The sequence below is a fragment of the Helicoverpa zea genome, chromosome 10 (genome assembly GCF_022581195.2).
Source record: "Helicoverpa zea isolate HzStark_Cry1AcR chromosome 10, ilHelZeax1.1, whole genome shotgun sequence".
Taxonomy (NCBI): Eukaryota; Metazoa; Arthropoda; class Insecta; order Lepidoptera; family Noctuidae; genus Helicoverpa; species Helicoverpa zea.
This window is the reverse complement of record NC_061461.1, coordinates 5,670,141-5,696,569: the sequence shown is the minus strand read 5'-3', so window position 1 is coordinate 5,696,569 and position 26,429 is coordinate 5,670,141. Positions and strand designations below refer to the sequence as shown.

General features: G+C 37.9%; 6 protein-coding genes across 6 annotated transcripts in view; 4 read left to right on the top strand and 2 right to left on the bottom strand.

The window, feature by feature from the left end:
* Positions 1 to 891: 891 nt before the first annotated feature.
* On the bottom strand, positions 892 to 11,254 carry LOC124633666 (ribosomal protein S6 kinase 2 beta). The gene is made up of 14 exons (XM_047168969.1): positions 11,065 to 11,254; positions 9,939 to 10,214; positions 9,670 to 9,855; positions 9,241 to 9,525; positions 8,995 to 9,149; positions 8,829 to 8,916; positions 7,728 to 7,858; positions 7,215 to 7,370; positions 6,825 to 6,962; positions 5,819 to 6,025; positions 3,695 to 3,894; positions 3,064 to 3,161; positions 2,441 to 2,659; positions 892 to 1,282 (listed from the first exon to the last, which is right to left on the bottom strand). Exons 1-14 carry the CDS (start codon positions 11,119 to 11,121, stop codon positions 1,172 to 1,174), a joined length of 2,307 nt encoding a protein of 768 aa, XP_047024925.1. The 5' UTR covers positions 11,122 to 11,254; the 3' UTR covers positions 892 to 1,171.
* A 2,012-nt stretch (positions 11,255 to 13,266) lies between these two features.
* LOC124633675 (organic cation transporter protein-like) lies at positions 13,267 to 17,199 on the top strand. The gene is made up of 7 exons (XM_047168979.1): positions 13,267 to 13,691; positions 13,926 to 14,105; positions 14,449 to 14,679; positions 14,958 to 15,177; positions 15,265 to 15,430; positions 15,955 to 16,231; positions 16,768 to 17,199. Exons 1-7 carry the CDS (start codon positions 13,464 to 13,466, stop codon positions 17,029 to 17,031), a joined length of 1,566 nt encoding a protein of 521 aa, XP_047024935.1. The 5' UTR covers positions 13,267 to 13,463; the 3' UTR covers positions 17,032 to 17,199.
* On the bottom strand, positions 17,108 to 19,296 carry LOC124633667 (CAAX prenyl protease 1 homolog). Its single transcript, XM_047168970.1, has 2 exons — positions 19,087 to 19,296; positions 17,108 to 18,805 (listed from the first exon to the last, which is right to left on the bottom strand). The coding sequence occupies exons 1-2, from the start codon at positions 19,174 to 19,176 to the stop codon at positions 17,567 to 17,569; spliced, it is 1,329 nt and encodes a 442-aa protein (XP_047024926.1). The 5' UTR covers positions 19,177 to 19,296; the 3' UTR covers positions 17,108 to 17,566.
* Positions 19,297 to 19,418: 122 nt separating this feature from the next.
* LOC124633672 (partner of bursicon) lies at positions 19,419 to 21,171 on the top strand. Its single transcript, XM_047168975.1, is given in 4 exon segments — positions 19,419 to 20,143; positions 20,146 to 20,286; positions 20,420 to 20,544; positions 20,693 to 21,171. Coding segments are annotated over 4 exon segments (474 nt in total). The 5' UTR covers positions 19,419 to 20,106; the 3' UTR covers positions 20,864 to 21,171.
* Positions 21,172 to 24,641: 3,470 nt separating this feature from the next.
* LOC124633671 (bursicon) lies at positions 24,642 to 25,730 on the top strand. Its single transcript, XM_047168973.1, has 4 exons — positions 24,642 to 24,947; positions 25,045 to 25,154; positions 25,266 to 25,391; positions 25,486 to 25,730. The coding sequence occupies exons 1-4, from the start codon at positions 24,839 to 24,841 to the stop codon at positions 25,618 to 25,620; spliced, it is 480 nt and encodes a 159-aa protein (XP_047024929.1). The 5' UTR covers positions 24,642 to 24,838; the 3' UTR covers positions 25,621 to 25,730.
* A 172-nt stretch (positions 25,731 to 25,902) lies between these two features.
* LOC124633665 (lysine-specific histone demethylase 1A) overlaps positions 25,903 to 26,429 on the top strand; it is a 243,195-nt gene continuing 242,668 nt past the window's right edge. The window contains exons 1-2 of the mRNA XM_047168968.1: positions 25,903 to 26,049; positions 26,137 to 26,366. Coding sequence (XP_047024924.1) covers positions 26,026 to 26,049; positions 26,137 to 26,366 — 254 coding nt within the window. The 5' untranslated portion in view covers positions 25,903 to 26,025. The remainder of the gene's footprint in view (positions 26,050 to 26,136; positions 26,367 to 26,429) is intronic.

Sequence of the window (26,429 nt, the reverse complement as noted above, 5' to 3'; positions counted from 1 at the left end):
TTAGGAAACAAGTAACACTGCTGCGGTTAACCTAATTTTCTTGCAAAACACCAAATGAATGAATGACGACATAAAATGTAATGATATAAAATGGAACGTGGAATGTCTTAAATGTAGTGATATTGTTCATGATGGGAATAAATTCTAGACTGGCGAAAATGGATCAAAAAATTCCCGAAAAGTGTATAGACAAGTGACTTTTTCATTGAGTATGCCATAAATAATATTGTTTTCTTTTTTTAATCTCGAAAAACCGAATGGATTAATCCGTTTTTAAGAATACTAGCGTTAAAAGGAAACTTTTAATAAAGTGAAAGTAAGTAAGTAAGTAGTAGACAATGATATTGACTAAAAAACTTTATGCTTTGACAAAAGACAAAGACCCTAAAATACCCATGAAAAAACATTGACTATAAGCCTTCCCAGAGTAAAACTTAAACGAGCTTAAATAATAATGCACAATAACAAAAATACTTTTTTACATCACATTCGTTAAACTGCATCATACTGTAGTCTGTTTTTTAATCTCGTAGACTAAATTGACACTTGCAAAATATCAAACTTACAAATAATGTTGCTAGCTTTTTTTGTGCAGTGTTGTACTTACGATACCGGTTTGTTGAATCGTAACTTTTTATCTATAATAGACGAATTTAATATTCATTCAAAGTTTTATATTTACAATTCACGTACGTACACACGGTTAGACTGGAAGCCGACCCCAACATGATTGGGAAAAGGCTCGGAGGATGATGACGTAACGTACGTACACACGGCTGCACGAGGTGCTACAAACTGCCAGAGATATCTGACCACGCAAAGCCATGCGTAATCATCAAGAATAAGCCAATTATTTCAGGATGACTTATTGTAAAAAAAACGATACTTGATTTTATTAACGCTAAGTTTCGGTCGTGCCACATCACTATTTAATAATTTGCAATAAACTGACAACACTCGTAATGTCAGTTTAGTCTACGAGATCAAAAAACAGACTATAGCAGTTACAAAAACGCGGAGCTGTCAATCAAATAATTGATAATAATTAAAATAATAAATTTGAAAAAACCTTTACGGTTTCCTTTAAGAAGATACGATAACCGGAGTCTTGGATGGTACGTTATAAAGCATGTACTTACAATATCGAGTGATACCTAAACTCCTTGGAACTTTAAAGTTGCGTAGGTGGGAATCGTCGTTGGGGTTTACTGCGACGCTGCGCAAGAGTTGATTGTGACACAGGACCCAACACTTGCGGTGTCAGCGGCGAAGCGGTCATTGCCTACAAAGAAACATGAAGGGTACAATAACTACATCGGTCTCTTCACTGGGGCTACTGTGTACCTGTTGCTTCAACGACGAATTTAAAAAATATAATATATTATTAGCGACCTTCCCCGGCTTCGCACGGGATAACAGTATTTCCCCACTATTTAATGTATGTTATTATACATACAATTTTCCTCTTTAATCTCTCTTTCTGTTAAAAAACTACATAAAATTGGTTGCGTAGTTTTGATGATTTAAGCGTACAAAGGGATTTAGGGATATAGGGACAGAAAAAGCGACTTTGTTTTATACTATGTGGCGATGATAATTGCGTTCTATTGGAAAAGGCTCGGGAGATTATGATGCGTTCTATTTTTAAAATTAAAGTTATAAAAAGTGGAAATTAATTATTTATTAAAATAAAATATATTGGCTTCTTTTTATGCGCGGTAAGAGTGGGAGTTTATGTCTAAATTGGGCGGACTATCTAGTCAGTGTGTACAGTGGCGGTATTATCATACAAGCCCAACAGCCATGCCTTGCTAAAATGCTCAATAGACTCAATAAAAATCAATATCAAAAGCAAACTATTTCAAACTTCGCGCGCTTAATTCTCATCAAAACAACACATAAGAATCTACCTATTCCACGCCACCCACACAGTGACACAACACACACGCGCATTTGTATCAATTGTATCATCTACATATAGCTATCTCGCTTACTCGCGCCGGCTTTTACCGGGCTTTCAAATACTATCTCCATCACTTTCGCACCTATAGCGATCTGCCGTATACGAGTTCGCGGCGTCGCGTGTTTACAAATCGCTCAGTATGACGAATAAAGAAAGACTCACGCTAGACCGTGTCGGGTCCGAGCCGAGTGTCGGCCGTAGCACGGTCAACTAATATTACATATATTTTGTATGAACACACTCACGTTATACCGAGCGGCAGCCGAGTGACGCCCGAGCAACGGACAACGCTCGGAAACAACTCGGTCCCGCTTCGGCTACTAGTATACTGTATCACAGCGCAACGATGATTGCCCGGTCGAGGCCCGTCTTAGTAATTTCAGACACGGAACCAGCTCGGTGACCGTGCTACGGCCGACACTCAGCTCGGACCCGACACGGTCTAGCGTGAGTCATCCTTTAATGTGTACTGTGTACCTGGAAGGTGAGATCGACGGCGCGGCGCAGGTCGGGCGCGGGCTGGTCTGCGGGCGCGGGCGCGGGGTGCGCGGGCGGCGGCGGCGGCGCGCACAGCCAGGGCTCGCGCAGCAGGTCGGCGGCGCGGGGCCGCGCGGCCGGCTCCAGCTGCAGCAGGCGCCGCACCAGCGCGCGCGCCCCGCCCGACACGCTGCCCCACACGCCGGAGGATAGCTCTACCTGATATCACATAAAATGGATTTAAATGTCATAGTTATGTCTATCTTATATGTCATTAGATGGATAGATAGCTCTGCTTCGCCCGCGTGGCGTGTAGATAAAAAGTAGCCTATTAAGTGTTGCCTCTGACATAGAATTGTAACAACAACTGCTACTGAGCAACATTCGGAGTCGCCATCTTTACGATCCTTCCCAGGGCCTCCCTCCTTCCAGGGCATCCTTTACAAGCCTGTAAGGCCTCGTAACCCGCGATATTTTGAAATGTTTTTAATGTTCTACGATCAAGATCCGCCGTATCCCATACCGTTTTAATATATTAGACCACATCTAATAGGGTTTTATTTTTATTACATTGAACCAGTAACAACTCGCGAAAGAAACTAAAACTAATAATTAAAACTCACCTTTCCAGACTCGATCCTCGCTAAAATTGCTTCAGGAGTATCATCTCCAGTTGAAGCGAATGGAGTTCTTCCAGACAGCATAATATAAGCTAGCACACCTAAAATTTCACAAAAATATATAGTAATCACCGATGTACGTATGGAAATATTTGCAACTCATGTACAACTGTAATTATTGTTTGAACGATAACCTTTGATAACTAACGGCTAAAGTTTAAATTAATTAGTAATAGATAGATAGATATTTCTTGAACTGTTTTTTTTTATCTCTATTTTAATTGATTACGCATAGTAATCGAGTAGGCAATTTTTTGCGAACTTAAGTTACATTTGCTACAAAAAATATGCGAAAGTTTCAAGATTCAATAGCATCTTTTGACAGCTTTTTTGTTTATATTGTGCGGTTTCGTAGGGCAGTGGTACCGCCCCCATAAGGAAACTATACACTAACCTTCAGTTGCACAATGCTCCATTTAAGTTAAAGCTTCTTTAAATCTATTGCTGGCTCTTTCTTTGTCAACAAGATAAAAAGTGCCAGCAATAGATTTAAAGAAGCTTTAACTTTAATAGATCTTTGTGCAACTGACGGTAAAGCAACAAAAAGTGATGAAAAATAATAAGTCATAATTACCTAAGCTCCATATATCACAAGCGGCATCATATCCAGCCCGCTTTAGCACCTCAGGAGCGACGAAGTTAGCAGTATAACACGGCGTCATCAGTAGGCCGTTTTCAGCGCGCAACTGTTTCGCCAAACCAAAGTCCACTAGACGAATGTCCTCAGGCCTCTTCTCAGACGTAGCGAACAATATGTTCGAAGGTTTTATATCTCTGTAAATTAAGTGTTTCTGGATTAATGGATACCTACGACTAGAGGTTTAAAAAGCGACAGCACTGAGCTTAGATATACTTAAAATAATTATAAATTTGTAGAAAGACAAACTTCTGATTTGGTTTACGCATGTCTTGAATGCCTGTACTAAAAAGTCGTGGTGGCCTAGTGGGTAAAGGACCAACCTCTCAAGTATGAGGGCGCGGGTTCGATCCTAGGTCAGGCAAGTACCAATGCAACTTTTCTAAGTTTGTATGTACTTTCTAAGTATATCTTAGACACCATTGACTGTGTTTTGGATGGCACGTTAAACTGTAGGTCCCGGCTGTCATTGAACATCCTTGGCAGTCGTTACGGGTAGTCAGAAGCCAGTAAGTCTGACACCAGTCTAACCAAGGGGTATCGGGTTGCCCGGGTAACTGGGTTGAGGAGGTCAGATAGGCAGTCGCTTCTTCTAAAGCACTGGTACTCAGCTGAATCCGGATAGACTGGAAGCCGACCCCAACATGATTGGGAAAAAGGCTCGGAGGATGATGAATGCCTGTACTAAGTACGGCAAAATCCTGAAGTGATCGGTTACATAGGCTCCTAGGTTTGATCGGTTACAGCTAGGTGTAACCGGCCATATGCGGCCAAAGTTAGTTGTATCCTTATATCTTCGGTTAGAACTAGGTGTATCCTTCATCATAGCGGCTGCACCTAGACGCACACCCGCGGCTATTAGGTGTCACCTTATTAAAGTTCGGCCATTCAGAGAATGCGTTCCTGACACGTCGCGATTGAACTGACGACGTAACTACATTCATTGATTATTGATATAATAATGTTGTTTTAATGCTCCTCAATTGTTAAAACGGTAAACAACCAGCAAAAATATTTTTATCGTAACTGCAACGCCATTGCAAAGTTACGTCGTCAGTTCAATCGCGACGTGTCAGGAACGCATTCTCTGAATGGCCGAACTATAGTCATCGGTTAAATCTACCACTCGCACTTCGGACTTTAACGAACACACGTCATAACTAAGTTATTGCGATGTCTATCGCATTTTATATCATACTTTACGTTTAAAATACAAACCAAGATAATTTACACTTATGTGAACTATGTAGTTAGGAAAATGTCAGCATTTAAAGATATGAAAATATGCCTCGTGTATGTCATTATGCATACATTTTATTGATCAACTATAAACAAAGTTTTAATCATCTGCATAGCCTTTTCCCAACTGGCGGCCCTGGTACACAAAGGCCTTTTTTATGGGAATTCATCAAATGACTACTCCTTCGCTGTGGGTTAGCAACGTAAGGGAGTGTCAGACTCTTACTGATTAAAACCTATCATGTTCCTTCGAATGCCTTTTATGTACCAGGGCTGCGGTAACTCTTTCGAACAATCCCGCAGCCCGTACACATAGGGCTTAAGAAGGAACATGGTGGGTTTTAGTCAGTAAGAGTCTGACACTCCCTCACGCTGCACTCACAGCGGGAGGGGTGATTTGATGACCATGGAGTTTCTTGCCTGTTCTTCTCCATAGGAAACTACTTTTGGAATTGGCAATTAGAATCAAACCTATTTTTAATTTTTGCTGTTTATAAGTGCTTGTAAAGGACACCAATGACAGTGTTTCGGATGGCACGTTAAACTGTAGGTGTCATTGAATATCCTTGACAGTCGTTATGGGTAGTCGAAGCCAGTAAGTCTGACACCAGTCTAACCAAGGGGTATGGGGGTAACTGGGTTGAGGAGGTCAGATAGACAGTCGCTCCTTGTAAAACACTGGTACTCAGCTGAATCCAGTTAGACTGGAAGCTGACCTCAACGTAGTTGAGAAAAGGCTCGGAGGATAATGACTCCCTCACCGTGCACCCACAGAGGGAGGGGTCATTTGATATTTATTTTAAATATAAATCAGCTCGTTACCTATGCACAACGGTATGGCGATGCAGATAATGTATGGCGTGAAGGACATTCCTCAGTATGGGCGCGGCCTCGTGCTCGGGCAGGTAACGGCGCTGCGTGATATGCTCAAGCAGCTCACCGCCACGACACAGCTCTGTTACTGCGAGGATGCGCCCGCCTTCCTCGTATACTCCCCGCAGGGTTATAATGTGCGGGTGTTGGCTGTATCTGTTACGGGAAAACTAATATGTATAGTCACTACATAGCTAGAATAAAACAAAGTCGCTTTTTCTGTCCCTATGTCCCGTTGTCCCTTTCATCATATCAAGGCGGTCTAAGAGAATCTTAGTCCAGCCCATTCCGTTATAAGTTGTCTAAGAAGGAAGTTATGCAAAGTAGGTAGTTCAAATCAACGAAAACAAAGTAGGTACCAAAGCCATGTGAATGATTAATGTAAGCCATATGAGTTGTCGCCTATTATTCGTCTAGGGAACTAAATGCTATTATGAAAACAACTGCCAATTATATTCACAAAGTCTAATCGACTACAAAAGTTTGCACATTGACCCGATATGAATAATCTATGGCTTCGGATTTCTAATGTTTCTTAGTTCTAAGATGTAGGTCATTGGGCCATATCGAAATGTTATCGCAAACACTAAGTTTTGTTCTAATTCACACGTTTTGAAGTCTTGAATCACTAATGTGTAAATATCTAGGTATACATATTTAATATATGTATAAAAAGGAGCGATTTATTTTTTTGTATCGAATATGCTGTGGAACTACCCAATCGATTTGGATAATTCTTTTACGGTTAGGAAGCTAAACTATCTGCACTGAATACCTACAGGCTCTTTTTTATCTGGGTACGGGAAGAAGTTTTCCCGGGACGCAGGTGAAACCGCTAGTATCCTATATTTCCCGTGAAAGGAATACTTACAATATTGCATATGTCGACTTCTGTTGCTTGAAAGTTCTTAGTAGTATTACACATTTTATTCCTTCTACAATCAAAAACACGTACCTCAATAATATTTCGATTTCTTCACGAGGATCATATTGCATTTTATCCATGATCTTAACTGCATACTGGACTCTCGAGGTTTTGTGTTCACAGAGGCGGACAACTGAAAACGATCCGGTGCCTAGTTCTCCCATTAATCTGTAATTTTTAAATTTTTATCACATTTTGTTTGTCTCCTTTCCCTGCCATAGTATGGATAATAGAAGCTAACGCAAACTTTTTATGGAAAGTAGAATTTCTAAATTCTTGCTAATTACAAAATACTTTGTGCCAATGCTAAAATAAGATGTTCTTTACATTCCTCCCTCTTGAAGCCAGCCTTAATCATCTGTTTCTTGACCTAATTGATACAATAATTATAGAAACATGCATCAACTGCTGAATGCCTACCTGTATTCATCAAAGAAATTATTCCTATTGACAAATCCTGCCCAAAAATCTTCGGTGGACGTCTTATTATTCGTAGCAGCATGATTCTGATTTTGATTTGTAACCGTTTTGTTACTGTCATCGTTGAGTAAACAGGGCGCCACAAAACTGAAACCGCTGAAAACATACACATATAAAGGATTTATTTACTGTGTGCAAGGTTAAATGAGTGACAAAGTGAATTTATCTTATCATCAAACAGTCAAATGATATGATAATACACCGCTGCGTATTATGCAATAAGCTGTCTTAAATATGACTAATGGTGAAATTAAATAAGATGCGAAAATTATTATACTTCCTGTGGAATTTGCAATGTCATTAACAGTTGTATTATATACTCATAAAATAAGTATTTTCAAGCATAATTGAGAGCTCAAAGCAAAACGTAGGCATTCCATTTTCTTCGAGTACCGCTTTAGATTTTCCAGATGCAACGTGAATTCAAGCTATTCATAGACGATTATATGTTACCGGAATAGTTCATGTGCATTCGCCGAAGCGGGGACACCGGGCGAATCTCGCGGCGTGCGACACGTAAACTCCGAATCAAAGTAGAACGCATCGTCAGCGCGAGACACCGCCGGCCGGAATGGAGGCACCACCTGACGATAATTTCTTTAATGAAATACTCCATAAGAGACAATTTAAAAAAATAGTTTAGTAATAAAAAAAGTAGTAGTGCCAAAAAACAAATTAAAATAAGTTTTTTTAGGGTTAAAAAGGTAAAATGGGACCCTATTACTAAGAACTTGCTGTCCGTCCGTTCACCAGGCTGTATATCATGATGAACGATGATGAATGGTCTCATATGATGCATTTTCATTGAAAAGTAGATATTTTAAGGGGCCCCCGTATTAAAAACTTAATTTCTTTGCTCTTTTTATAGATAAAGGTATCTTCTTCTTATTGAGTGAGCTGCTGATTTAATCACCTAATAAACCCTAGAGACAAAGTTTCTCAAATCCGCCATCCGGCCTCCGACGTGGAATTACAACAACGACTGTTATAGAGTAGCATTCAGGGAGGCCGGCTTTACGTGTCCTCAGTGACACGGGGTAATGGTACGAAACCCTTCAAACGTAAGTCCGATTCGCACACAGCCGGTTTAAGAAAAACACTCTAAAGACACGGATTATCCAGACAAAGCTAACTAGACCACAATCCCATCAGCCGTTTGGAAATATAATATATGTCTATGCATATATACATACAAGACACCCGCAAAAACATAACTCATCTTGGCGACTGCTTAGATAGACTGGGTAAAAAGAGGGCAATTAAATTAGCATTGACTGATATGGGATCAGTTTTCTAAAGTCTTTGTTGTAAACCCTAATAATACAAAAAGACAAAAATCCTAAAAATACGTTACACAGCTTAATAAGCAAATAATATTCATTAATTCGTTCTTGTTCAGTTCCTCCTGTTACTGTTAGGTGGATAAACATATAACAGGAAAATAATTTTTGTTGTTTGCTGAAAGACATATCAATTCTGAGATAATAATTTTAACTTATTTACCTTAACAAATTATCTTACTTATATTAATTAAAATAAATATAAAAATTATACCTCTTTCCTATAAAGCGCATCCCATTCTATGTTTGCGAAAAACTCATGATTCTTAATGTCTTCAATGCCATTAGGTCCGGCTCCCAATCTAAAAAAAAATGCATGTTTTAAAGTCTGTCTTACATACAGCTGATATATAAAAAGTTTTTTATCGATTATTTTTTACCTGTTTTGTGGATTTCTTTTGAATAATGCTCTCAATAGAGACTGCGCCTCTTCACTAAGATTTGATGGCATGCCAAGTTTTGCTTTTAATATTTGTGTCATAGTTTCATGTCGTGTTGAGCCATGGAAAGGTAAATTTCCTGTCAGCATTTCAAACTGAAAATAATTTTGTTCATAATAATGTTAAATTGATGATCAAAAGTTAATAACCTGCATACTAAATAATAAAGCATTATTAGTAACATACCATAAGTACACCAAAAGACCACCAGTCTGCTGCAAATGTATGTCCTCTCCTGTTGACTACCTCTGGTGCCATATATTCCACAGTGCCACAAAAACTATAGGCTTTATCACTAGTTGGAGGGAGTTTAGACAAGCCAAAGTCAGTTAGTGCTATATGGCCATCAGCATCTAATAAAATGTTTTCTGGTTTGAGATCCCTGTATATTATTCCCAACTTGTGTACATGTTCTAATGCTAAAGCTAGTTCAGCTAGGTAAAACTTTACATCCTCCTCAGTAAACATTACCTAAAATTAAATAAATGTGTAGTGAACTAAAATTTATGCCAGCATGCGTACTAATGTTGACTTGAGTACAATACAATGTGCTTTATCATTGTTTATTTATTTCATACACATTTACAAACAAAAACAATAGGTAATTAGACTTACCTCTTTACTGAGTCGAGAAAATAAATCACCACCACGGAGGAAGTCTAGAATTAAGTATAGTTTACCAGCAGTTTGAAATGCATAATGTAATTTAACTATAAATGGATGGCCCATTTCAACTAGAATATTTCTCTCCATTTTTGTACGTTCTCTATCTCTTACTTTTAATGTAGCTTTTTTAAGTACCTAAAAGTTAAACAAATGATGAATTATAATTTATAGTCACTGCTTATGTATACTAAAAAACGGATATTATATATAAACTTCACCTTCATGGCATAGAGTGTGCCAGCATCTGCACCAGTAACTTTTCGTACTAAAAATACTTTTCCAAAGGAACCTTCACCAAGAACTTTGAGCAATTCAAATTGTGACGGGTCTGCCTTATCATGTCCTTCTTTAACAACATCTTGTATTTCCACTTCTCTTTCTTCGCTTATGTCACCAGATGTGTCTAGACTCTCAGTTGTTGATGCTTGCCGAGACTCAGCCGAGTTCTCCACTACTATTGGAAGACTATTTGCTGGCTGTGCAGATGTTCCAAGCTAGAAGTACAGTTTCACTTATAATTGCTTATTAATTCATATTTAATGCATAGGAAGACATATTAAATTTGTTTACAAGCATTCAAGTTACCATCAAAATATGAACAGACTTTGAATAATATGAAATCAATCTATTTACCTAGAATATATTTGACTTCTAGACTAATATATAATGAACCTAATAAATGTAATGATACAGATTCTTTTAGAATTAAATTGCAATTGTGCTCACTCAGAATCCTGACAACAATAAATATGTAAACATAAAATTGAACCAGAAGAGGAATAATTATTTATGTACCTGTTGCATTTTTGATATCAACATCATAATGAATGACACAAAATATATCCTTTGTTATTGTTTTGTTACCTACTTAAGACACAAAACACTAAAATATCACACTACACATTTATCTGTGAGACTGATGGATGAAGTTAGTAGGTATATCTGCATTCTTTGAATATTTATTAATTATTATTCTATTAAAGTGTATGAATCATGAAGTAGCAGCAGTTTACATAGTATCATATCACTTTTCCTTGTAAGTTTGCACTGACATGGTATGGTAATTTTCCTGGATTCGACGTTATAATAAGAAATATCGAACTATGTAGTTCTATATGGTCAGTGAACAGGACGATGGGTGAACAATTAAAATGAATCTAGTGCAATTAACTCTAAGTAATAACCAAGTGGGCGTAAAAGCCAGCTAGTGTACGTAAAATCGTAAGTTTGTATTTCAACCATTTATACCAGCAACTACATATAAGGCTTTAAGAAAAATACTTATAAAGGTATTATTGAGGATCAGACTACTCCTAAGTTACCAAAATATCTACGCAAACATACCGTGTTATCTCCAACATTCTGCATTCGCCAAGGATCGGAGGTGTTGGCCAAAGGCATCGTTTACCACTTTTGCACTTAAACATTCACTGTAGAATACTTAACAATTAATAAAACCAATCAAAACGAAATCACTTTAAATTCCATTTCTCATTCATAAAACACGACTATCGTGAATTCGTACATCCATTGACAGCAGCAGACATGTTATGAAAATTAAGTTAGGCTGGGTTGTGGTAACACTAATTGGGTTCCGTAGTATTCATGTACACACTATGTATTTGGTTCATGAAAATAATATGAAGGCAAATATTTATCTGAGTTACGTAAGTTATTACTAAAACGAATCATTCATGCAATTAAATTGCAATAGTATACAAAGGTTTTAACTGTATTTTTCGTAAATATGCACGTCTTATCTTACATAGTGCTACAGGGATTTAATTGAGTACCGATTTTTCATTAGCTATATCGAGAAAGAACGCTGAACTAATGTGAAGAAAATTTATCCTACTACCATGTGGGATACATAGTAATAAAAGAAAATACTTTGTACAGAAAAATAAACAAAAATAATATGGACAAGTTTTGATATTTGTAAATGTACCTATAGGGAACTCTAAAAAGTGAATCTGACAGCGTTCCAGGTAACGCAACTTACTAGATTCAATACTTCTTGAGATGGTATTCTCGATAATTCAACCGACTTTGAAACTGTTTTCCCACGTTAAGTGCATTGTGCATTATTACTTAATTCTGAAGACCTGCTGATAAAGGTCCTAAAAAGTTAATTAGACTTATATTATGGTAAGTACATACTATTTTTTAGATCTCAACTTTCTGAAGACTATTTCATAGTACTGAGCTAGGTAGTAGGTAACTGAATCATTTTAGGACGTCTATATACAATACTTACTCGAACGAAAAGATAAACATAATTATCATTAGGGTCTTTTTTGAAAACGACTTTAATTAGATTCACTAGGTAAGTAGAAGAAGTAAAAGTACTAGTGGTTTCTTGTGTAACCTGGGGCCCGATTCTCCTAATTTTACTTAAGCAACATTCGATTGACGTTCGACTCGATTCGACTGAGATCCGATCTCGACTCGATTACGATTGAAGCGAATGTGTTTTCCTTTGAAATAAACGTTTTTATCCTTTTCTGTCATTAAATAATGAATCATTTTGTCTGCAAATGATTTACGATTGCAAAATGATTGTACAGCAAACTACCGTATAGACCAAAATTACCAAAATAGCAGACCAATCGCACACCAATCAAATGTCAATCGAATACGATTGGTCTTTTATTAGTAGCAGAATGTCCGATATGGTTAAAACTGCTATTGCGATCATATTGCGATTCGATTTCTATTCGATTTTGACATTATTAACTTAGGAGAATCGGGCCCCTGTTATCTGTATCTGTACCTAATAAATACAATAAAATAAATATGCGATTAATGAACAGCCACATGGAAATGCATTCGGTTTACTTATTTCAGCCTATTTTTCACGCGAGGGTTCTTGGTTTACTGCGATTTCACCCGGGGCCCGATTCTCCTAAGTTAATAATGTCAAAAATATAGCAGTTTTAACGATCATGACTTCATCCGGCGTCCGGACAGTAAGAAGTCGTTATGCTTAGTTATAATTGTGCCCAGAGTCCACATATACCGTGCATACATATAATAATATACGTATGGCAGTCCACCATTGACCTAAGTATGTAGATTATACCCAAACCATGATTATCACGTAGCTTAAAGGCATCTTAAAGGTAGGTTTGTATGTAAATCTCATTTGTTTCTCGTGCTTAAAAATAATTATTGACATCTACCTACATCTATGGTTGACACATAGTTGGCACAGCAGAGGCGTCTCCTCATCGCTTCGCCTCCTCGAGTCTCGAGGGGTCGAAATACACCTAAGTGTACAAAAGATTAGCTACTTTATTCAGATTTTGACTGATTTCGGAACTAATTTCATTTATGTGCCCTCTGTAAGGGCGTGCAGAGAACGGAAAGCAAGAGGCACAAGCACTTAGGTACCGAGATGGTAACTTCATACGGCAGTGATAAATGTATGCAAGTAGGTACTACTTGGAAGGGAATAAATCGTCGTAAGTATATAAAAGTATAATCAGTGGTGGATTCTGTCTGGTCGGTATTGGCAAATAATTTAATTTAGGACCTATCAAGGTAAAATTCCTCCTCCTATAATATAACTATATAACTATAATATAACTCGTCATGACATAGGTAGGTACACGAACCGACACGACCGTTCCCAGCGTTGCTTAACCTTACGATCAATCCGTGCGGCTAACTGATAAATAGATATGGATAGGTACATAATGTAGGTAGGTACATATCATCAAACTTTTGCAGGACATGTGGTTATGGTAACTGATTCGCCGCCCAAAGCAGAGGATATAACCACAAAAGTAATTGGAGATTTTGGAAAGTGGCAACTAAAAATCAGTATATTGATGGCAGTCTTGAAACTGCCTATTGCTTGGTATCAGTTGAATATAATCTTTATGGCTCCTCCACAAGATTTTTGGTGTGCTAAACCTGCCCCTTTTTCAAGATATTCTGATGAAGAATGGAGAAAAATTTGCATGCCCGTAAGCTTCCTGGTTTATTTTAATAGAACTATAACCAGTAACTGTTCTAGTAATCTGTGCTATAACTAATTTTAATAGTTTTCGTAGACAAGTCAAGGTAACACAAGTTTTTGATACACGGCGATATTATTTTGTAATCTGATATCTACCAATGACTACCCGAGGACTTGGAGTTAATTAAGTACCTACTTAAATAAACAATATTGTTATAGCTGTATCTTAACAATGTTTCAGCATGTAGAGCCATACCCTTGCTTGATCTTTGATCCAGATTTGCTATCAATTGATACGAACATGGACAAGACTTTGATTCCTCTCGTACCATGTAAACAATTTGTGTACGACAAAAGCGTATTTACACGTACAATCACATCAGATTGGGATTTGGTATGCTCCAGACATTGGCTAACTCATGTAAGACTTTTTTGTTTACTATAAAGTGACTTTTCAGCAATTTCACTCGCAACCTGTGTAAACGACTGTTGTAAAGATCCAACGCTCAGGCGTAGATAAGTAACCTAATCAGGATAAAGATCAGTGTAAGTTGTCTGGATTCGCCTCTGTATATGCGTCTATTATGTGCATCGAAATCGGTTAATCCTTTTTTGCACTTCGAAATACCTATTTAGATTTAATTCATTGATAGTAATTTTTTTTTGTCTCAACACCTTTTTAGTCACACAATAGCGTTAAAATTATATTAAGTGGATTTAAATGTTACTTATGTGCCTATTTGTGTTATATAATTTTGTTTCAGCTGTGCCAGTGCGTTATGATGTGGGGCATAGTAATAGGAGGGATAATTTTTGGAATATGGGCGGATAAATATGGACGGCAACCTCCTCTTATGATAGCAATTATTCTTCAGGGAACCACCAGTTTTATTGCTAGCGTACTGCCGTGGTACCCAGTATTCCTAGTTAATTGGTTTATTCTAGCATTAGCATCTGGTGGCATAGGAATCATATCATTTGTTATAAGTATGGAGGTAAATTTTACAGTTTAACTTAAATTTACTATAGTCTAGCCAGCTCGTTAGTGTCATCCCCATGATCCAAGCGGAGAGCGTGACATAGGTAGCGGGAGTGATTGCAGGTGCGGGCGGGACAGTCATGTCAGCATCAATCAACGTCGCACCACCCGCATGGACCTTGGAAGTGTCACTAACAAGCTGGCCAGGTTGTAAGTTGGTACTTATCTTCTTACCCACGAGGTTGTAATAAGATGAATTGAAGATTTTTTTATTTCTCGTTGATTTCACATCAGGTGGTGAGTGGAAAGTGGCGTACTTTAATCCCAGTTATTTATCAATTGCCCTTTGGTTTTGGTAATGCAGTAATGGCAGGCCTGGCGTATTGGCTACGAGATTGGAGAAAGCTAGAATTTGCTTTAGCGACTCTTTCTTCATTATACATATTATATTGGTTTTGGGTACCAGAATCGCCAAGATGGCTGTTGGCAACGGGTCGAACCGAAGAAGCCATTGGTAAATTCTTTAAGTGATTAATTACAAGTAGGTACCTACTTAATCGCAAACGGAAAAATGTAGATAAGAATTTTGTGTATTTTCCAGCAATTTTGAAGGATGTTACAAGGTACAATGGAAAATATGTCAGTACAAAATATATTAGAAAATTGGTCAATGAGCACCAAGAACAAAAACAACAAGATCCAGGATTCATGTCTTTTCTGAGATCAAAAAATATGAGACAAAAAACGTATTTGTTATCAATGAATTGGTAGGTAGCTCGTGTGTCTCTAATAGTCGCATACCGCGGGGTCTCGAGTTCGATTCCCGGGTCGAGTCGAAATCGCTTGGCTCTCTTCGGTCGTGACGGATTACCACTCCATCGGGCTGACAGAGTGAAGGGACAGAGAGTGCACCTGTGTCAGCGCACCTGGCAATCTTAGAGACGCCATTATTATTAGGTAGCTCAATTACCGTCAAGGCCATTAGCAAATGAAAACAAATGAAAAGACCACTCGTAGTAGCCCTACCTACACTACATAATCGACCGGGCGGAATGTCTACTAAACTAACCGATGTTAGTAACAGGGCATTTTATTTTCGTGATCGGGTCTTCGCCCATCGGGCATAATTACTTTGAACTTAAAACCCATACATAGTTGACAGCTAGTTAAAGGGACCTTTCCGACACATTTCGCATTTCCCAAACTGCGACTATTAACGGATAGGCCACGTTTGTCTGAAACTGTAAGGTAAAGATGGTATACTTATCATATTAATATCTCACTCTTACAGGTTCTGCACTGGATTGGCTTTCTATACTTTTTCACAATATTTAGGTTCCCTAGGAGGAAACATTTTTATGGCGGTAGCGACAACTGGGATTATTTCAACATTAGGAGGACTCACATGCATTTTTATAATATCCAAAGTCGGAAGGAAGACAACGGTTGGAATATACCAGTCGGTTACAGCCTCCTGCTTTGTATTGATATTGTTGATACCTAGGGGCTCGTATGTAAATGACTGGCCTCGGCTTTTGTTTGCTGGAATAGGTTTTGCAGGAATGGCGGTAAGTCAGCGAAGTGCAAAATTGAATTGTAGAATCTGTAGATCTGTTTTTGTTTTCCTAACGACTATCGGATAAATATTCTACTAAGTGGATAGAACAACTTATTTATCTATAGGGCTGGTAATATATCACTTTTCTTCCTAGTAATTTCTATAGATGTACATATAGTACTAACGGACCAGTACGTGCTCTGCGAAGTAAATAAATAAACCGTCTGATCTATTTTGTGCAAAGTTCACAAAACCATGAACTAAATATTCCAAACAAAGCCAAAACATTCGGTTTGGAGTCAGTTTGTTTCTTGACCACCCAGATTGGACATTGTTTAACCAAGTATCAGAAGGTAGTAAAACAGCGACAAACACTTGTCGGATACACATACGTAGGAGAATGTGCTAGAGGAGTCGTTTCCTTGCACCTGAATGGAAATTATTTTATCAGTCTAGATTTATCCTCACATTTTCATCAAAAACGGTGCAGCAGTTTTGCTAACCCCAGTAAGTTTAAGTTGCAAATTGACCATTTATTTTTTTTAGGGTACTATACCTGCTCTATATTTATTTTCGGGAGAATTATTCCCGACGTTAGGAAGAAATGTTGGAGTCAGCGGGGTGACCACATTTGCTCGCATTGCTTCGATGGTAGCCCCAGCCATCGTAAGTTTGGATAGTGTAATTTCGGATTTTCCGCTTATGATATTAGCTGTCATTTCGTTCGCTCAAATATTTATGGTCTTACCATTACCTGAAACAAAAGATGCTCCTCTGCCAGACACTTTAGAGGATGCTGAGAAGATTTGATGTGATATTTTTAAATCAATCTAACTACTTAAGTATTTTACTGTAATTTGACATGCAGTTAAAATAAAAACGTCAGTGACACTACTAGTATTTATTGTTTATAAAGATTCACAAAAATTGCTAGATATTATGTAAAAATATAAAGATACAAGTTTTACACCTACCTAATATGCTGGTGTTTCCTTTAGAAATATAGACATCAATTACAATAAGTGCAAAATAAATGCTGCTGTGTTGTAATCCTGCTTCATATGATATTATAAATACAATAACAATATATGTAATCAAAATAAATACTTCTGACTTACATAATTGGGTACTCAGAATTAGGCTTTGGGAATGTGTTTTACAACTTATTTTTTAACTGTAAATCCATGTTACATGTGCTTGGACTGAAATATAGAAAAATATAAGACTGGACTAGAATATACTACAAAATGCAATTCACAATTACACAGAAGTATATTTTACTTGTACTGTTATACATGTATTGATATAAAAAAATTGTACATTCTAAATAAATTTCTTAAATGTATCACTCCATTTTTTCATTACCAACTTGGTTTCTGATGTTTTCAATTCTATGTAACAATGTTGGATGTGAGTGATACCATGATGAGTATAATTTGTCATAAATTGGATAATCCAAATTGTCTTTACCTAACTTAATTAGAGCAGACCTTAACTCATTTGGATAAGACAACGATACTGCAAAGTTGTCAGCTTCAAATTCAAACTTCCTGGACAGCGCAGTAGCCAAGTAAGATAACACTGAATTATATGGAGCAAGGATCATCTGTAAAACTACAACTAAGCCCATAATAATTGGTTCCTGTCCAGGAGGGAAACCAAGAGAGGTATACAGCATGGAATATCTGAACAAGTATCCAAATGCAGTGAACAGAAGAAGCAAGTTTACTTCAGTTAAGGCAATTGATTTGTAAATGTGACTGCAACTCCAATGTCCAAGTTCATGAGCTAAGACTCCCAAAATTTCATTGTCAGTGCACCCAGTTGTGACTTTCTTCTCCTCATCAAATTTCTCTAGCAATGTATCAAATAAAACTATTCTTTTAGCACCAAACAAGCCACTGAAGTAGGCATTGCTGTGTGCTGATCGTTTAGAACCCTCAACAATGTATATTTGAGATAATGGAAAATGAAGCCTTGTAGCTAAATTTTCAATTCCTTTTCTTAGAGGACCATCTGGTAGTGGAACAAACTTATCAAATAGTGGGGCAATTACAGATGGATATATGGTGAGCAATAATAATGTTGCTACTGTAGTGAAAAGCCACAGCCAAGCAACAAACATATTTCCTCCAAGCATTATGATATATACTGCTATGGATATTATGGGAAGTGTAATGACAAGGCTGAGCACTAAGGATTTTATCTGATCCTTTATGAAGAAGCCAATTGTCTGCTTGTTAAATCCATGTTTATCTTCTAACACAAATGTTGCATAAATAGTGAATGGCATGTTCACAACAAAATTAAACAATGTTACATATGATATGAATGCACAACTTACAATAATTTCCCTGTCTGGGGAAATATTTAAAGAGGCTACAATCATTTCAGATTGTTGCCATGCAACATACAACCACCGATTGTACAAAACCACAATAGATAGTGCAATACTGTAAAATTCTTTCAACATCTTGAATTGTGACTTATCAATTCCATATAGGCGCGCCTTTTTGAAGGTATCCTCATTTAACATTTCTTTCAAATCATCTGGAATAGTAGTATTTGTCTTATAGATTTTCAACTGAAACAAAGAGCAAGGATTTAATTAACTATCACAACAAATACTCACACTGTATGTTCGATCTTCTGTATATATTTGACAAGGTGGCGTGAGGTTTGATACTAAACATTATGAGAGGTTAACATACATTTTGTGTTTAAATCATAAAGAGTACAGAAACGAATTATATTCAATAGTAAATTCTGAATAAGGACATTATTATAAAGCAATAATTAAATGATAAAGCTATGAATAAGTTGCATATAAGTAGGTGATAACTGTATAACATATCAAGACATTACCTGCCGCATAGAGAGATAAAGCTCCCATGTAAATTCCACCAATGTGAATAGTATAATTAGAAATACTATGAAATCTTCGTCGAAGTTCATTCTGATTTGTGTGTGATCTGGATACAAAATAGACCCTAAAAACTTATTAAAAATATTTAATCAACCCTACCAACCGGGCAGAAATTGACAGTTGACTAATCATTTGACATTGTTTTATCCTTTGTGTCAATCTCTAGAGCACAGGCAAAAAATCAATAAAAGAATAATGCAATAACAACACGCGTTAAGGCTCTTTGGTTTGTCAAGTCTTACGGCCCAATTATATAGTTAAGTTAGTGCGGATAAAGTTAGAAAGATTTTGGTCACTGACTGTCGCCACGACTTGGTTCTTAGACCCTTGTAATAAATAAATAAATAGTGGTCAAGTGCGTGTCGGCATCGCACACAGAAGGTTTTAACCGATCGCTAATATAATCTCTTGTCAAGTACTTACAGTAAGACAACTATACCTTCTCAATCTCATATTGGCACAGCATATAATCACACCGATCAAACAAGGAATACAATAACACTCACAAATACACACAAAGAGCACAACCCATACATATTTACTTTCAGACTCTCAGACTCTCATCACACCACTCAGCAAAAGAGCAAGCATATTCATTTTTTTTTCTTATGTATTTACTTTACTTATTTTGTCCTTAGATTTTATTGCATATAAAGTGTTGTTCTAAAAAACGGGTGAAGACACTGGCTCCTGTAACACAGGTCTCACCTAGCACAGGAGCCAGGGCTTCCTTTGTCTAATTGTATTTTATTTTTTATGCCAATAAAACATTTATGTATTTATTTATTTTATTTAATCTACTCATAGCCCTTTAGAAAACAAAGACTCACTACTTACGTTTACAAGATATTTCAATTATGTTTTCGATGACCCGCTGGCAAATCTTGCTCGTGATATGCCCCATCCCCTAGTATGGTGGCAGATCGGATTTATATAAAAGGATAATAGAGAAGAGAAAAATGTATTCCATCTTCGGATACGGCGTAAGCTTCATACCAAGAAAAAACATTTAATTATGTATTCTGCCATGTATAAAATTCTTTCAATTTACGCAATTCAGCTATTATTCACCCTCGTACTAAATTGTGCTGCAGAAGAACCGTGTGAAACCATTCCTACTGAAATACATGTCACTAAAGGTAATCTTTAAATTAATTTTATGCACGTATTTTCGTAGAGGAACCCAGTATGGTATTGATTTTGGTTGTGTTGATTTTTATAGTACATTTTACACCGTCATATAATATACCTATCTCTTATCAAATATTACAGAAGAATATGACGATATGGGCAGACTAGTTAGATCATGCAGTGGAGAAGTTAGTGTAAACAAATGCGAAGGGATGTGCAATAGTCAAGTGCGGCCATCAATCTCCGCTCCAACGGGATTTTCGAAGGTATGTATCTATCTAATGCATATTATGTCATTATATTTTATTCTTTCATGACAAACAAACCTAAGTGCTGTAGGGAAGGGACCCTCAAGGTACCCATTTCCTATTGCGGGGTACCCAATTACTTACTTTGATATTGTGTACTTCACAGGATTGCTTCTGTTGCCGAGAAAACTTCTTGCGTGAACGCTTGGTAACTCTCACTCACTGCTACGATCCTGATGGCGTCAGGCTTGAAGAAGAAGATTCAGCTATCATGGAAGTGCGACTTCGTGAGCCAGATGATTGCAAATGTTACAAATGTGGAGACTACAGCCGTTAAAAACATAGGATAATTGTGTAAAAATATTGGCGAATTCTGTACTTATTATGATTGATAACTATTATTTAAACCTATTAACAGCATTTGTATGAAAAAAAGATTTAATATTAGATGGTCAAAGGTTTTTATTATATTATATATTATAAAAAAATAAGGTACATAGTGTACCTAAGCTCATTTGTGCCTGTGTAGGTAGTTACTATTACTATGTACCTAAGTAATAAGATTATTTTTTAACCCCTTATATGTAGGTAATCGTTATGTTGTGTGGAGCAAAATGTTGAAATAAATATATTTATGATGTTAAACTTCAAGTTTTATTTACCATTCTATAAAAATAAAATATTTCTTACCCGCATCTGTAGACCTTTTTTTTTTAACGACGTCAAAAATCATTAAATAACCCCTCCCGCTGTGGGTTAGCAGCGGTGAGGGAGTGTCAGACTCTTACTGACTAAAAACCGTCGTGTTCCGTCATAGGCCTTTTATGTACCAGGGCCGCGGTATCTCTTTCGAACAACCCGCAGCCCCGGCAGGCCTTGGCCCTGCTGGGCCCCGCTGGGGTTGCTGACATCTCTTTGGGGAGCGCGTGGAACAACGCGCACCGTCGACACGGGTCTGTCGTCTAAGTAGACAGAGGGACGATGAGCCACTCGAACTCACCGCCCACAGACCCACGCCTACGGTGGCCGGGAGTCATCTCGCGACACCCGGCGCCCATGGTATCTACCTGGTCCAGCGCGGCGGCCGGGATGAGAGGTGCGTACTCTCTGGCGTTCCGCCTCCTCCTTCTCGAGCATGACCGCTTCGCAGAAGGAGGCGACGGCATCCCATTCCCTCTCGCCCCGGACCATGGCCTGAACCAGGGCCGGACGCGAGAGGTCGCCGCCGCCCAAAGCCTCGACGAGGACCCGGCGGTGCCCTTCCCATGCGGGGCACACCTGGACTGTGTGGTACCGTGTCCTCGGGGCTGTCCGCACAATGGTGACACCCGGGCGCCTCCTCACGACCGATGCGGTGCAGGTACCTCCCGAAACAACCGTGTCCGGTGAGGACCTGCGTCATGTGGTACGTGAGGGCGCCATGACTCCTCCCGAACCACTCCTCAAAGAGGGGACTTACCGCCACGATGTTGGCGTGCCCTGCATCTGTAGACCTCAGTACCAGTTGTGTACGAACTGCAAAAAGTTCACATTTGATGCTACTTACGCACTGTGTCAAATGAAGATAAAAAACTTGAAAAATGAAGAATGAATTAAAAAAAATAAAACACCATCACCATCATCCTCCGAGCCTTTTCCCAATCATGTTGGGGTCGGCTTCCAGTCTAACCGGATTCAGCTGAGTACCAGTGTTTTACAAGAAGCGACTGCCTATCTGACCTCCTCAACCCAGTTACCCGGGCAACCCGATACCCCTTGGTTAGACTGGTGTCAGACTTACTGGCTTCTGACTACCCGTAACGACTGCTAAGGATGTTTAATGACAGCCGGGACCTACAGTTTAACGTGCCATCCGAAACACAGTCAATGGTGTATGTATGTCAATTTGGATTTCACAAAAAAATGTTGGCTTTAGAAGTCGGTGTTTGCATATTTATTGACATGCCGACGACTTCTAGAGCCATTTTTCTATTAACATACAGTGGAAGTCATAGCCATAAATTGTGGAAATCCTTGCATATAAAAATATAATGTGCCCAAACACAAGGTAGCTGCTATCAACCGTTAATGAGTTCCCTAAACTGCACTTTATCTTCATTGTCAGGGCTGATATGGCAGTCATAACTTATTTTGGTGTAATTTACCACAAATATACTACCTATAATAACTACTATTAATACTTTGCAGTGCCGTCTGCACTCTCTCTCGTAAGTCGTACTTGCCTTAAATAATCCACCTATACTTATGAGGGACTCACACATACAGCAAATGATTATGCGTTGACTTGAGGCGGTCCCTATACCACCAATAACATTGTGCAATATTACTTTAGTCGCATAAATTAACGCAATTTAATTCGTCGACTTGGAAGCGCCGTAGTTACACTGCTTGAGGTAGTAGAATTGAGTTCATTTTAAACTATTTTCTCGACTACACGTCTTGATCTCATATTAATAAAAGATCTTGATAGACGATCAGACAAGACCTACACGAAAGCGATCTGTAAAGAGCGCGACACGATCGTCGTTGATGTTCGCATCTCGAAGTCTGCGGCCTGCACTCCGGCTGCACGACAAGCCGGGGTGTCCGAGACAATGAATCACACGTCAGTGTTGGATTACAAATAAAACCACTCCCCATTTTTAAATCAAGGGATGACAACGGCATTCCGTTTCATAAATATTAGCACATAGCCTAGAGATAGCTTTTAAGAAATGTTATAGATAAGTACTACTCCACGAAAGTATCCATTTAAAGATCGATAAGATTATGCTTGCGCGAATGATCACGTAGTTGTTTTTCGCATGTCGTGGTATGCGGCCTGCAGTCTGACTGCACGACAGGCCGGGGTGTCCGAGGCTGTTGACAGCTTCATTACAGTGGCAGCAATGAGGCGAGCAGCATGAAGCACCGAGACGCAGTCAAACCGTGACTGAAAGTAGTGTCATGAAACATGGTACATATTTGTTATCTTCTTTTATATTTAAAACTAGATTTTTTCCCGCAACTTCGTTTGCGAGGTATTTAAGTTCGTTAAGTAGGTTATCGTTAACTCAACGACAATCGGGCACCTTTTTTTATTTTTTGAAGGTACCTAATCATCAAATGGCCCCTCCTGATGTGGGTTCGGCGCGTAAGGTGGTGTCGGGCTATTATTGACTAAAACCCATGATGCTCCTTCTTAACTCTTTCGAACAATGCCGCAGCCCCGGCAGGCTTTGAGCCTGATGGGCCTCGCTGGGGTTTGCTGATACTTCAAACTTTTACTTGAGCACTTCCTCTATACATATAGCTACTTACGTATAAATGACACCTAATTATATGAACCTAACCCGCTCCGGCTTCGCACGGAATAACAGTATTTCTCCACTGTTTAATGTATGTTATTATCATACATATAAACATTCCTATCTAATCACCCTATCTATTTAAAAAAATCCGCATGAAAATCGGTTGCGTAGTTTTGAAGATTTAAGCGTAGGTTCGAAGGGACACGAGGACAGAAAAGGCGACTCTGTTTCATACCTACTATGTAGTGATAATTATCAGTTTTTTCGGTCCAAAGTTCATGAAAATTCGATAAAAATATTTTTCTTACAAGAATGAAGATCCCAATAGAAACAATTTTTTTTTTGAAAAACTTAACGATTAGGACTATTTCGTTAAAAGTAGATGGTTATGTTTATTGGGTTTTCGGTGGTACCTAATTTTGGCTTAACTTCAACCAATGAAATTCAAAATAATTTTCTTTAAAAGTCTGTATAAAGTTAGTAACTAACTTTATTTCTGCATGTGAGATTTTTTTCAAACATTTTTTCAACTTTCGAAGCGATTACATAGAAAATAACAATATTATCAACAAATGACTTCAGTGCCTACCTAAACCCATTTTCATCTTTAAATGCCTATCCAACAAGATAAATCCAACAATATAAATCACACGTCAGGGTTTGACTGAAAAAAAAAATACTCCCCACTTTCGAATGAAGGGGTGACAATGACATTCCATTTATAAAATTAACACATTGCAAAAAGATAGCTTTTGAGATATGTAATAGCCAAGTACTTCACCACGTAAGTATCCATTAAAAGATCGATTAAAATATGTTTGCACAGTTGGGTCCCCGTGTACACCACAGACGAAGTTGTTACTACTAAAATGTTATTTATGTTGCGCTACATAGCTAAGCTTTTTGTATTAATGCAGCACTCGTATAAATACACAAGCATTTTTTAGATTTTCACACACCAGCTTTGCCCTCCACAGGATCAAGACCAACAAAATCGTTCATATTTTTCTTGGCTCTTAAAAATGGCTCGATTTGAGTTTATAACTTTAAGCTTAGTATTTATGTCTGCGTTCCAGTTGCAAGATAAACCAGTACAAGCCCAGCAATCAGTTGAAGTACAACTGCCTCCCGGTAAGAGCTTTCTTTTGCCTACTTGATTTTGAAAATCCTTAGGTATCACGTTTTTTTGTATTTAATCGCAGTCATGTCTTTTTTATTGTATTTGTAGGTCAAGAATGTCAGATGACACCGGTCATACATATTCTTAAACATCCAGGATGCATTCCCAAAGCGATACCTTCATTCGCATGTATTGGCAAGTGTTCTAGCTATGTCCAGGTAACTAAATTGCGTAGTAAATAGTGTTTGATGCGAAAATTATTACATAACACCTTAGTTTGACGCCAGTATGATGTTTTTTTTTGTCATTAATATGTAACATCTTTTCAGGTCTCTGGTAGCAAAATATGGCAAATGGAACGCACGTGCAATTGCTGCCAAGAATCTGGTGAAAGAGAAGCTACAGTAGTTTTGGTTTGTCCTAAAGCGAAAAGCGAAGATAGGAAGATACGAAAGGTAAGCAGAAAAAGAAAAGTAGTAAGTAACTATTGACAATGAAATGAGTGCAGACGTTTTTATCATCCTACAACATGGTCTTCTTAATTTTCAGATCACCACCAAAGCTCCTCTTGAATGTATGTGTCGTCCTTGTGGGAGCATAGATGAAAGTTCGATCATTCCCCAAGAAGTTGCTGGATATGCTGACGAAGGACCTTTGTACCATCACTTCAGAAAGTCTCTCTAAAGATCATATACCTAAAGAATGTTGAACTCGTGATAGTTATGTTATAAAATAAAATGAACGTGTTTATTATTGTTCAGTTTATAAAAACGAAATAAAAAACCTTTGACCAATTTACTTATATTTTTTATTTCTATATCCATTGCATTTAAAGTTGTAATGTAGGCAGTGTGATTTGCAGTGTCATGTTAGACAACTGTCGTCGGATTTCAATGTGTTTTTGAACGTAGTTGGTTCAGTCATAAAAAGTCACTGTCATATGTCATGTCATTTGTGGTTATATTTTTTCATGGCAGCGTCTGTCAACTATTCATTTATTCTGTTTATTTGTTTTGCGACCGCTAATTTTGTTTCTTAAGTATTCTTGCAAACAATACTATACTAATTCAGTATTAATCTTGCATAAAAATGAGTCGCAGAAAACGTGCAAAGGTAAAGTATCGGTATTTGTTGGTAAATAAGAAAAAATGTAATATATTTCGTTTGTTTTGATGACCAGGTTATGTTTATCGATCGTAGGTTGAGACCCGGGAACTTGATGAGAAGTTAAAACAAGATGATTCTGAATCTGATCAGTCGGAAAAGAGTAAAGTTACATCTTCAAGCCCAACTTCAGTTGGAGGTCGGCGGGAATCTTCGTCTAGCCGAACTGAGGTTAAAGACTCGAAAGATAAAAAAGAAGACACTAAAGCTGAGGACACCAAGAATGATGATATTGAGGAAATAAATTACAAAGAAATGCTTAACAGGTACTTGCATAAAACTTTAACTATAGTAACATCTATTGAGAATCTTTAGTCATCCAAAGTTTG

Bases quoted from the DNA above. Each gene is read 5' to 3' on its own strand.
- LOC124633666 (XM_047168969.1), bottom strand. From the start codon at position 11,121: ATGCCTTTGGCCAACACCTCCGATCCTTGGCGAATGCAGAATGTTGGA. The intron at 10,215-11,064 runs GTATGTTTGCGT...CTGTACTTCTAG, and splicing joins AGAATGTTGGAGATAACACG to CTTGGAACATCTGCACAGCC. The intron at 2,660-3,063 runs GTGAGTTTTAAT...ATGTGATATCAG, and splicing joins CGAGGATCGAGTCTGGAAAG to GTAGAGCTATCCTCCGGCGT.
- LOC124633671 (XM_047168973.1), top strand. From the start codon at position 24,839: ATGGCTCGATTTGAGTTTATAACTTTAAGCTTAGTATTTATGTCTGCG. The intron at 24,948-25,044 runs GTAAGAGCTTTC...TTGTATTTGTAG, and splicing joins TGAAGTACAACTGCCTCCCG to GTCAAGAATGTCAGATGACA. The intron at 25,155-25,265 runs GTAACTAAATTG...ACATCTTTTCAG, and splicing joins AGTGTTCTAGCTATGTCCAG to GTCTCTGGTAGCAAAATATG.
- LOC124633667 (XM_047168970.1), bottom strand. From the start codon at position 19,176: ATGAACTTCGACGAAGATTTCATAGTATTTCTAATTATACTATTCACA. The intron at 18,806-19,086 runs GTAATGTCTTGA...TCTTTGTTTCAG, and splicing joins TTTATCTCTCTATGCGGCAG to TTGAAAATCTATAAGACAAA.
- LOC124633675 (XM_047168979.1), top strand. From the start codon at position 13,464: ATGGTAACTGATTCGCCGCCCAAAGCAGAGGATATAACCACAAAAGTA. The intron at 15,178-15,264 runs GTAAATTCTTTA...TGTATTTTCCAG, and splicing joins TCGAACCGAAGAAGCCATTG to CAATTTTGAAGGATGTTACA. The intron at 16,232-16,767 runs GTAAGTCAGCGA...TATTTTTTTTAG, and splicing joins TAGGTTTTGCAGGAATGGCG to GGTACTATACCTGCTCTATA.